Source organism: Passer montanus, unplaced genomic scaffold, assembly GCF_014805655.1.
Source record: "Passer montanus isolate IOZ18808 unplaced genomic scaffold, ASM1480565v1 scaffold350, whole genome shotgun sequence".
Classification (NCBI taxonomy): domain Eukaryota; kingdom Metazoa; phylum Chordata; class Aves; order Passeriformes; family Passeridae; genus Passer; species Passer montanus.
The window spans coordinates 1-12,000 of NW_024368264.1; the positions used below are offsets into that span (position 1 = coordinate 1).

The 12,000-nt window shown below is 49.5% G+C and overlaps 1 protein-coding gene across 1 annotated transcript; it reads right to left on the reverse strand.

Moving 5' to 3' along the window:
• Window positions 1-24: 24 nt before the first annotated feature.
• On the reverse strand, window positions 25-11,887 carry LOC120505718 (otoferlin-like; the record flags this gene model as incomplete). Its single annotated transcript, XM_039716528.1, has 8 exons — window positions 11,866-11,887; window positions 10,096-10,319; window positions 8,134-8,242; window positions 7,501-7,684; window positions 2,951-3,078; window positions 2,500-2,503; window positions 2,302-2,392; window positions 25-214 (listed from the first exon to the last, which is right to left on the reverse strand). Coding segments are annotated over exons 1-8 (952 nt in total), but the record flags the coding sequence as incomplete, so codon positions are not given.
• Window positions 11,888-12,000: the final 113 nt, after the last annotated feature.

The window sequence follows — 12,000 nt, forward strand, 5'->3', positions numbered from 1 at the left end:
CCCCATCCCATGGGAACTCCTTACTGGTGTACAGGAGGCTGATGGGTGGGAAGGAGGGCAGGTTTTGGCCTCGGGGGGTTTTCTTCTCCTCAAACCCACAGGGGAGGCCACTGAGGAAGTCCTTGCGCTGCTTGTTGAGGCCCAGCCACAGGTAGATCTCCATCTTGGCCTGGACTGTCCAGCCAGCAGGGCCGAAGCCCCTCTTCCCGGGGAGCTGAGAACAAGGAATGGATGAGTTCACATGGATATCGGGAATATGGGCAGACAGACCCCTCCTGCAGCGCCCAAGCTCTCTGGGGCATTGTGCTGCTGTTCCTTAAATCCAAGGATCCTTTGGGATCATGACACTGCTCTGGGTCAGGCATTGTCCTCTTCCCACCGTGGTTTCCTTTTCCTAAGTGCCCTAGGTTGGAAATGCAGGATGTGGCTGGGGGTGTATGTTCTATTTTCCATCTGCCAGAGGTGGGGCAGTTATCCTCTGTTCATTGGGCAGTTTTCTTTATCTCTTCCATAACCAATCCTCCCTCCAGGAGATCTCTGCTGTTCATGGGCCATTAATTATTAATTATCTTCTGTTCATGGGCCAGTGAGTGTCACTGATAAAATTCCACCATCCCATTGGGAGATGCTCCGCCCAGGGGAGGATCCAAGCATTCCTACCTGGATACAATCTGAGCCTGGAACAGCACAGCAGCCTTTGCCCCCTGCATTCCCACAGGAGCAGCTTTCTCCTGCCCTGCATTTCCAGAGGAAGAGCAGGCCCATCTGACCACTGAGGCACCGGTGGGGCTGGAGAGCTGCTGGAGGCAAATCCAACAGATTCCATGGAAGGTGGATTCCAGGGGCCACTGGAATTGTTTGGAGATTCCCACTCCAAAAAAGCTGCTCAAAGATAAGCCCATCAGGAAAGAAACTGGGATTTATTGATGCAGCAAAATAGAAAAATTATAAAAGAAAGGCCACACTGGGGGCACTGGAATTGTTTGGAGATTCCCACACCCAAAAAGATGCTCAAAGATAAGTCCATCAGGAAAGAAACTGGGATAAGCCCATCAGGAAAGAAACTGGGATTTATTGATGCAGCAAAATAGAAAAATTATAAAAGAAAGGCCACACTGGGGGCACTGGAATTGTTTGGAGATTCCCACACCCAAAAAGATGCTCAAAGATAAGTCCATCAGGAAAGAAACTGGGATAAGCCCATCAGGAAAGAAACTGGGATTTATTGATGCAGTAAAATAGAAAAATTATAGAAGAATGGTCACACTGGAAGCACTAGAATTGTTTGGAGATTCCCACTCCAAAAAAGCTGTTCAGAGCTAAGCCCATCAGGAAAGAAACTGGGATTTATTGATGAAGTAAAATAGGAAAATTACAGAAGAAAGGCCTCATAAAATCAGGCTTGCTTTAGATCTAGCCTTGTCAAGCCAGCGCTTTGCAAGTTCCCATGTGGAAACAATCCTGGTGTGAGCAGTTCGTCAACATAACAATCTATTCCTGGGTGAAAAACAACTGGCACCTGCATAGACATTAAATCTATCCCATGAGAATCAGTGAAGAAAATTTGTAAACAATTTAAGAATTGTTAATAAACAAGTAAAACAAGTAAAATGCCTTTTACTAACCAGTAAAGTAATTGGCAAGAAATTTCCTAACCAAATGGAGTCACACACAAGGTCTGTAAAACTGTATAAAAAATGAGTTATGAGAATAAAAAATTGGCTTTTTCCAATTTTTGGCATGAAGAAAATGTAGTCTTGTGATTGGGATTGAAGGTATTTGAGATGATAATTTGTTTAGATTTAGGTGTCTTTTGTTTTTATTAATATTATAGCTTCACAGCAGTGAGTTCTGTAGTTTTTTATTAGTAAGGTGTAAAATGCTTAACTATTTTTTGTTATAAGGTCTTTTAAGGTCAAACTATTTAATTAAGAAATTATACCTAAATTATTTTCTCTTTTAATCTAACAACTGATCACTCAAAATCTGTAATGCGACTTTTCTGTTTAATTACAAAATACCACTCAAACTCATGAAGAAGAAGGAAGAAAAAGGTAAAGAAGAACAATTTGTTTTCCTCTTACAACCTCCATTTTGCTTTATGTGGAACAGCTGCAGCTCCAGGGAGGGACAAGAACCCCCTCTGAGCCAGTCCTAAACTGGAAAAACGTCGTGGAAGCATTCTGTTCCCAATATCCCTCTGGCGGTGGGAGCCATTCCCTGTGTCCTGTCCCTCCAGGCCTTGTCCCCAGTCCCTCTCCAGCTCTCCTGGAGCCCCTTTAGGGATCGGATCCCGCTCACCAGCTCCCGCATGCAGGATTTGAGCCTCTCCCGGTCCAGCCTGGTGCGGGACGAGTGGTGCTGGTCCTTGTCAGCCAAGGTCAGGAAGCGCCTGCGGGAAAAGGTGATTCCCATGGGAATCCTTCCCAAGGTTCCCTTTCCACCCTGCCAGCCTGGCCAAATCCCTGGAAAATGCTGGAATTCCTGCTGATCTCCAACAAAACTGTGGATGAGAGGCCAGTTCACACTGTAGACTCGGAGCCGGGAAGGGACAGTCGGTGTCATCAGGTGCCACCAGGTGTCACCCAGAATTCACGGAATTCCCAGAAAGACCGTGTTGAAAGAGACCTCCAAGACCATCGAGTTCAACCCAGCCCAAACACCTCAACTCAGCCCTGGCCCCCAGTGCCACATCCAGGCTTTGGTAAACACACCCAGGGATGGTGACTCCATCACCTCCCTGGGAATTCCCAACATTCCCAGAACCACCAAGTTGGAAGAGACCTTTAAGATCATCAAGTCCAACACAGCCCAAACACCTCAACTCAACCCTGGCACCCAGTGCGTCCCTGCTTTTCAGGGAGCCTGGCTGTGGCTGTGCCTGGTGCCAGCCCCATGTCCCAGCTGTGTCCCCCCATCCCTCCACCCCTCCCTGTCCATCCCTGTCCACCCCTGACCAGCTTGTCCGCGATCTTGTCCATGATGTTGGCGTTGTAGAGCCGGCGCCGCTGGTCCTGCCACCAGCTCCGGATGTAGATGCAGGGCTTCTTCTCCAGGTAGGGCAGGTGGAAGTAATTCCTGCAAGAGGAGGCAGGAGAGGCGCTCCCTGAGGGTGACAATCCTGGCCCTGGAGCAGCCCCCATCCCACCCCTCTCCTGGGAGGCAATGCCATGGTGGGAAGGGGGATACGGGGACTCAGGAGTGGGAGGGAGGCAGCCACAGATGCATTCTGGAGAGAAAAAGCTCCGTTTTTCCCAAGGCCATTCCCAAAGCCAGGATGGATGGGTGCAGTGCCCAGGGGCTGCCCCATCCATCCTGGGAGTGTCCAAGGCCGGGTTGGACAGGGTTTGGAGCAATCTGGGATGTGGCCACAGAAAGAAGCAGAAAACTTTCCCAGGCATTGTTCTGTGAGGAAACATGAAGCAAGGCTGTGAGCAGATCTGAGAAAAGAATGAGAAACAATTCCCATTTTAACTTGCTGTACCGGGTGTTTGTGAACATGTGGAATGTGCTATGGAGATTTGTTTACCAAAAGGTGGTTTATTAATTAGCCAATGGTGATGGTGTTTAAATTGAAAGACCAATCAGGTCCAGCTTTGGACTAGGAATCACCTGGGATCACCTGGGTATATCGTAACTGTCTATAAAAGCAATGAGTTTCTTAATAAAGATTAATGGAATGGAGGCTCCGTTTTACCCGAGGCCATTCCCAAAGCCAGGATGGATGGGTGCAGTGCCAGGGGCTGCCCCATCCATCCTAGGAGTGTCCAAGGCTGGGTTGGACGGGGTTTGGAGCAATCTGGGATGTGGCAGCAGCTCTCTGGCCACAGAGAGAAGCAGACAACTTACCCAGGCATTATTCTGTGAGGAAACATGAGGAAAGGCTGTGAGGGCATTCTGGAGAGAAAAAGCTCCGTTTTTCCCGAGGCCATTCCCAAAGCCAGGATGGATGGGTGCAGTGCCCAGGGGCTGCTTCATCCATCCTGCAAGTGTCCAAGTCCGGGTTGGACAGGGTTTGGAGCAGTCTGGGATGTGGTCACAGAGAGAAGCAGACAACTTTCCCAGGCATTGTTCTGTGAGGAAACATGAAGCAAGGCTGTGAGGAGATCAGAGAAAAGAATGAGAAACAATTTTTATTTTAACCTGCTGCACCTGGTGTTGTGAACATGTGGAATGTGCTATGGAGATTTGTTTACCAAAAGGTGATTTATTAATTAGCCAATGGTGATGGTGTTAAATTGAAGGACCAATCAGGTCCAGCTTTGGACTGAGAATCACCTGGGATCACCTGGGCGTATTGTAACTGTCTATAAAAACAATGACTTTCTTAATAAAGATTGATGGAATGGAGGCTCCGTTTTACCCAAGGCCATTCCCAAAGCCAGGATGGATGGGTGCAGTGCCCAGGGGCTGCCCCATCCATCCTGGGAGTGTCCAAGGCCGGGTTGGACGGGGTTTGGAGCAATCTGGGATGTGGCAGCAGCTCTCTGGCCACAGAGAGAAGCAGACAACTTACCCAGGCATTATTCTGTGAGGAAACATGAGGAAAGGCTGTGAGGAGATCAGAGAAAAAAATGAGAAACAATTCTTATCTTCACTTGCTGCACCTGGTGTTTGTTAACATGTGGAATGTGTCATGGAGATTTGTTTACCAAGAGGTGGTTTATTAATTAGCCAATGGTGATGGTGTTTAAATTCAAGGACCAATCAGGTCCAGCTTTGGACTGGGAATCACCTGGGATCACCTAGATCTATTGTAACTGTCTATAAAAACAATGAGTTTCTTAATAAAGATTAATGGAATGGAGGCTCCGTTTTACCCAAGGCCATTCCCGAAGCCAGGATGGATGGGTGCAGTGCCCAGGGGCTGCCCCATCCATCCTGGGAGTGTCCAAGGCCGGGTTGGACAGGGTTTGGAGCAATCTGGGATGTGGCAGCAGCTCTCTGGTCACTGAGAGCAACAGAGAAACAGACAACTTTCCCGGGCATTGTTCTGGGAAAAGTCTGTGAGAAGATCAAAGAATGAGAAACAATTCTTATCTTAACCTGCTGCACCTGGTGTTGTGAACATGAGGAATGTGCTCCTGCCCAGAACCAGCTTTTCCCATGCTGGGGCAGAGACAAGTAACAGCCGACCCCGGCACCATGGAGATTTGTTTACCAAAAGATGGTTCCTTAATTAGCCAATGGTGATTGTGTTTTAATTAAAGGACCAATCAGGTCCAGCTGTATTGTAACTGTCTATAAAAGCAATGAGTCTCTTAATAAAGATTAATCTGTAATCATGGAGTCTATGCTAATTATTACCGGGCCGGGTAATAATGGGACAGTGGGATGTGTCGAGTTCAGAACTGGAGGATCTTTAAGATCCCTTTCCACCTAAAAATTCTGGGATTCTGGAACCTCCCAGTAGCTCCACGCCCTGCCCAAGCTGTCCTTGGAACAACCAAAGGAAGGGTGATCCACTTTTGGAGTGTTGGCTGTGAGCCAGGATCCAGCACCTGGAAAGGGAATGCTGCTGAACCTGGAAAGGAAAATCCTGCTACACCTGGAAAGGGGAACCCTGCTCTGCTGCACCTGGAAAGGGAATCCTGCTGCTCTTGGAAAGGGAATCCTGCTGCTCCTGGAAAGGGAATCCTGCTGCTCCTAGGATCACCAGGATTCGAATCGAGCTCCAGCCCTTCCTGGGTATTCCCACCAGGAGATGTCAGCAGAACCCCGCAGTTGAGTTCCCCAGCTGCCAGAGGATGGAGATTTTTGGATAAACAGGGTGGGAGAGGACCAAAACATTGGAATTTCTCATCTCCCCTTGGGATTCAGTTGGAGAAAGAGGTGAGGAACAAAGGAGGGAATTCCAGGGGATTTATCTTTGCTGGATATTGATGTAAACAGGAAGAAAATTCCAGGGAGACACCTGTCTTCACTGGATATTATTTTCCCAATTGATTTAATCAGTGAATTCAATTAGCACCAATCTACTGCTGAAACTTGATAAAAATCCACTTTAAGTGAATCTCATAGTCTTAAATTCCATTATCTGTCTTGGAATGCAAATCCAGATCTCCCTGGGCACATCTCACCAGGCAGAGGATTTGAGCATTTTTATCCCAATTTCCTGCCTGGTACATTTGCAGATTTTTCCAGCAGTTTTTCCTTCTGGGATCTCAACACTGCCCAGGCCACCACTGATCCATGTCCCCAAACCAGGGCGGTCCCCAGGTGCCACACAAGGTGGACATGCTGACCTCTCTGTGCCCAGGTGGACACACTGACCATGCAAATTCAGATGGACACACTGAGCAGTGCCCGGGTGGACATAGTGGCCACACAAATCCAGGTGGACACACTGACCAGTGCCCAAGTGGACACACTGACCAGTTCCCAGGTGGACACACTGACCCAGTGCCTGGGTGGACACACTGACCAGTCTGTGACCAAATGGACACACTGACCCGGTGCCCAGGTGGATACAGTGACCATAAAAATCCAGGTGGACACAGTGACCACACAAATCCAGGTGGACACACTGACCAGTGTCCAGCTGGACACACTGACCAGTTCCCAGGTGGACACACTGACCCAGTGCCTGGGTGGACACACTGACCAGTCTGTGACCAAATGGACACACTGACACAGTGCCGAGGTGGATACAGTGACCACACAAATCCAGGTGGACTCACTGGCCACACAAATCCAGGTGGACACACTGACTGGTGCCCAGGTGGACACAGTGACCACACAAATCCATGGGGACACACTGACCTGTCCATACCCAGGTGGACAGAGTGACGAGTGCCCAGGTGGACACACTGACCTGTCCATGCCTGGGGGCCACGCTGACCAGTCTGAGACCACATGGACACACTGACCACACAGATCCCAGGGAATGTGTGCCATGTCTGTGCCCAAGTGGACACACTGACCCAGTGCCCAGGTGGATACAGTGACCACACAAATCCAGGTGGACACACTGACCCAGTGTCTGGGTGGACACACACAGAGTGACGAGTGCCCAGGGACACACTGACCCAGTGCCCAGGTGGACACACTGACCTGTCCATACCCAGGTGGACAGAGTGACGAGTGCCCACATGGACACACTGACCTGTCCATGCCTGGGGGCCACGCTGACCAGTCTGAGACCAGGTGGACACACTGACCACACAGATCCCAGGGAATTTGTGCCATGTCTGTGCCCAAGTGGACACACTGACCCAGTGCCCAGGTGGATACAGTGACCACACAAATCCAGGTGGACACACTGACCAGTGCCTGGGTGGAAACACTGACCAGTCTGTCACCAAAAGGACACACTGACCCAGTGCCCAGGTGGACACACTGACCTGTCCAAGCCCAGGGGTCACACTGACCACATAAATTGAGGAGAACACACTGACCAGTGTCCAGGTGGACACACTGACCACATAAATCCAGGTGGACACATTGGCCAGTGCCCAGGGAAACACACTGACCTGTCCATGCCCAGGTGGACACACTGACCTGTCAGTGATCAGGGGCTTCATGGGCTGGGATGAAGAAACAGAAACCAGCTCTCCATCCTCGCCACCTTCATCGTCACTGGAATTCTGGAGCAGCTCCGACTCCTCCTCGTCCCCATCCCCTCCCTCTTTCTTCCTCCTCAGGAGGGGTTTGCTGGAGCCATCTACCTGGTTGCCATAGTTACCTCGAGGAGAAGAAGGAAAAAAAAAAAAGAAATTGAATCAATTCACAGGGTTATAACTCCCAGCTCTGGGATTGAATTTGGGTTGGCAGAAGTTTTCTCTGCTAGAATCACAGGGAACGTTGGAGTTTGACTTCCTGGAATCACATCCAGGAGGTGGAAATTAGGCAGAGGTGTTTTTGCCCTGCTCCTGTCCCCTCTCGATCCCCTGGGAATTCCCTGGCATCTCCAGAGCATGAAACCAGGATGGGAGAGAGGGATCAGCTCCACTGGCCACAGCCCAGCAAGCACAAAATGGGATCCCACATCCCTCATGCCCATGGAGGAGCCATTCCCTGCTCCCCAAGCCCGCTCTAGCAGGAGCTGGAATGGAAACTCGGGAATAAACCCCACCCCCAGCTCTGGATTCTGATTTTCACCACCATCACACTCCCCCAGAAAAAACAACCAACCTATGGTGACCTCAAAGTTAATGGGTTTGTCCCCAATCTTCCTGTCGATCATGGTGGCCTCCAGGAAGGCTCCAAAGAGGAAGAATTCCTCCATCTTCCCGCTGCAGTTCTGCAGGAAAAAAGAGATCCCAGAGCTGAGGTTGGGGCCAGAGGGAGAGACAGGTCCATCCCTCGGGATGCCTTTTCCAAAGGGACCGGGAGGGTTTTGTCTCCCATGTCCTGGCTTGTTGTAGAGAGTGTTTAATTAAAGATTTAATTTTAATATCTTTTAATTAAAGATAAGCTTGAGCTGTGTTCAGGGATATTCAGGAATACAAGCCTGAGTTCCCTGAACTGATCAAACCAGACAAATCCAGGTGTCTGGATGTTCCTGTGGAATTGGGATGGTTCTGTTTCCAGGTGGTTTCATTCCCCCTGGCTGGGAAATAAATTAGATTCTTGATTTCTGATTGAAACTCATCAGGATAAGAGTGGGATAACTGGAATTAGGGAATGAGTCACTACCCGTGTGTATTTCCTTCATGTAGAAACATCCCTTTGTTCAGGAGATTATAGAAATCATGGAATGGTTTGGGTGGGAAGGGACCTTGAAGATCATCCAGTTTCATGGGCAGGGTCACCTTGCTCTATCCCAGGGTGCTTCAAGCCTTGTTGAAACTGACACTTCCAGGGGTGGATCAGCACACCTCCTCTGGGAACGCTGTGCCAGTGACAATGTCACTCTGACATTCCCAGTGCTTCTAATGGAAGTGAGAACTGGAATGATCCTAAAACCCAATACTTCCATTGTTCTCTGAGATGCAGAACAGCTGGGACAACACTTGAAATCACAGAGTTCACAGAATTCACAGAATTACCAGGTTGGAAGAGACCTCCAAGATCATTGAGTCCAATCCAGCCCCAACACCTCAACTCAATCCTGGCCCCCAGTGCCACATCCAGGCTTTGTTAAACACCCCCAGGGATGGGGACTGCACCACCTCCCCGGGCAGAGCATTCCAGAACTTCATCACCTTGCTGGAAAAACCTTTTTCCTGATATCCAGCCTGAATTTCCCTGGTGCAGCTTGAGGCTGTGTGCTCTGGTTCTGTCAGTGCCTGGAGAAAGAGCCCAGCCCCAGCTGAGCACAGCCACCTTTCAGGAGCTGTGCAGAGTGATGAGGGCACCCCTGAGTCTCCTTTTCTCCAGGCTGAGCACCCCCAGCTCCCTCAGTGGTTCCTCACAGGGTTTGTGTTCCCAGCCCCTCTCCAGCCTCGTTGTCTCCTCTGGACATTCCCCAAGTCCTCAACATCCTTCCCAAACTGAGGGGCCAGAGATGAGCACAGCACTCGAGGTGTGACCATGCCAGGGACAGGGGCAGAACAACCTCCCTGCCCCTGCTGGCCACACCATTCCTGATCCAGGACAATCCACAACTTATGAGACCAAAGGTAACAATCCAATATTCCCGAGACCCCAAACTGCCCCCTGGATGCTGTGGGGTCATGGGGACACCTGAGGCGTCACGGTACTATGTTTCTTTTTCTTGGGCCAGGTCTCATAAGGCCTCAAAAGAAATATAATACACCCAAGGATAGCTCAGCTATTACTTTAGGGGCATAAAATTAGCAGGATGACTTCTGCTGCAGTGTTAGAAACAAAAAAGGTTTAATAAAAGGCAAAACAAGAAACAGAAAAACTTAAGCCAGGTGCAGAGGTCTGCTCCTGGTAAAAAACACCTCACAAAAGCACTTTAGCTCTTTTGTTCTCCTCTTTTCTACCTGATGGGCCAGGCGGGACTTTTTTGGCTTCTATCCAATTAGCTGTCCTCAAGTTTTTGGTGAAGTCCCTGAGGTCCTATGAGGTGGCTTTTCACCTAATCGTTGAGAGAAACTTCTGGGCTTCTTTCCTTTCTTGGGGGACAAAAGATAGTTTTGCCACTCTGTCATTAGGGGGCACGCTCCTACGTCACGGGGGACTTACGTCAGCCACCGCCGTGGCCTGCTCCACCTGCACCTCAGTGGAGCTGTTGATCTCGGGATTGGTGGTGTCCAGGATCTCCACGGCCAGGCCCAGCAGGAGCCGGGCGCGGAAGGAGACGCCCTCGCCCAGGCCCTCGTTGAGCTCCTGGTGCTCATCCATGAGGGTGTAATTCCGCGTGGAGCCGTACATGTTCACCCAGGCGGGGCCGAAGGTGGGCAGGAAACCTGAGGGGGTGGAAGGGACAGGTGGGAAGGGGGTGGAGAGGGAAAAGGGAATGTCTTGGCAGTCATGGTTGGCACCACTTTCCTGGTCTCTGTGTGGTGACAATCCGCATTGCGGGTTTTGGGTGATCATAATTGGTTAGAAGCATAAACAATATAGATATCAACTGTTTATTGTTTATTATGTTAACTGTTTAGGACTTAAATAGCCTTGAACAGACACCATTTTAGCTGGCGTTTAAGGGGGAGCTCACATCTTGTGAGTTTGTAATACATAAGGATGATAAACCTCAGAGTGAGACTTCAAAAACAACATCTCCTGAGTTTTATTCACCCTGACCCTTGGAGCAAGAAAGAGCCTGGATTTCCAGCAGTGGGTGATGGAGCCACAGCCACAGCTGTCAGCTCCAGCTGCTGACAAGCCTGAAAACCCTTTAGTTTTGGTTACATTGCATTGTATATTTTTCTTTGCTGAGCATCTTAATACATAATCATCCAATCAATACCTTTAGTATTACCTATGACCTATCATTACTATATTGTGGTCAATACTATCCAATCACATGAGTTAGAATGTTACAGTTTAAGCTTAAAATTGTGTTTCAGCTTTCTTGCAGTGGAAAATTCTTAGACCTTTTTTCTACTTGCCACATCGGCATGTTTGTTTGCCAGTGGTATCTTTCTGCTTGGAAAAAACATTTTTTTGTTTGCAGTCAGCTTATCCTTTGCTCTAAGTCACAAAATCTCTTTCCAAATTGACTTAACCTTTGCTTTCATAGTTGTACAGCAAGACTGGCTCAGCAACTGTCAATTTACACATCTGTTCTTCTATATCAAAACTTGTTCCACCTCTATTTCGTTCTCAGGTTCTGCATTTTGAGAGCTTTCTGCCAAGCATGCAGATCTGTGAAAGTTTCTTGTCAAACTTTCATCCTTCCCAACAGGTTGGATCTCCCAAACCATCCCTTACCACCCGAGCTGATCCCTTCCACCCACTCCGCCCTCTCCTGAGCAAAGAATTCTCCTCCTCAACTGGAGAGGGCTCAAACCCATCCCAGAGAGAGAGAACAAAGTGACACCATGCCCATCTCGACATGCCAGGTGACACCATGCCCATCTCAACATGCCAGGTGACACCACACCCATATAAACCAAGGAGACACCACACCCATCTCAATGCACCAGGTGACACCATGCCCATCTTGATGTGCCAGGTGACACCATGCTCATCTCAATGCACCAGGTGATCACACCCATCCTGACATGCCAGGTGACACTATGCCCCTCTTGATGTGCCAAGTGACACCATGCTCATCTCAGCATGCCAGGTGACACCACACCCATCTGGTCATGCCAGGTGACACCACACCCATCTTGACCAAGTGACACCACGCCCATCTCGACATATCAGGTGACACTAAGCCCATCTTGATGTACCAAGTGACACCACGCCCATCTTGATGTGCCAGGTGACACCACCCCAATCTTGATGTGCCAGGGGACACCACACCCATCTGGTCATGCCAGGTGACACCACGTCCATCCTGACGTGCAAGGATGACCGAGACCATCTACGGCCACCTGCTGGTGTCACCTCCTGTGGTCACCCTGGGAGGTGACATCACACCCATCCTGACATGCAAAGATGACCGAGACCATCTATAGCCACCTGCTGCTGTCACCT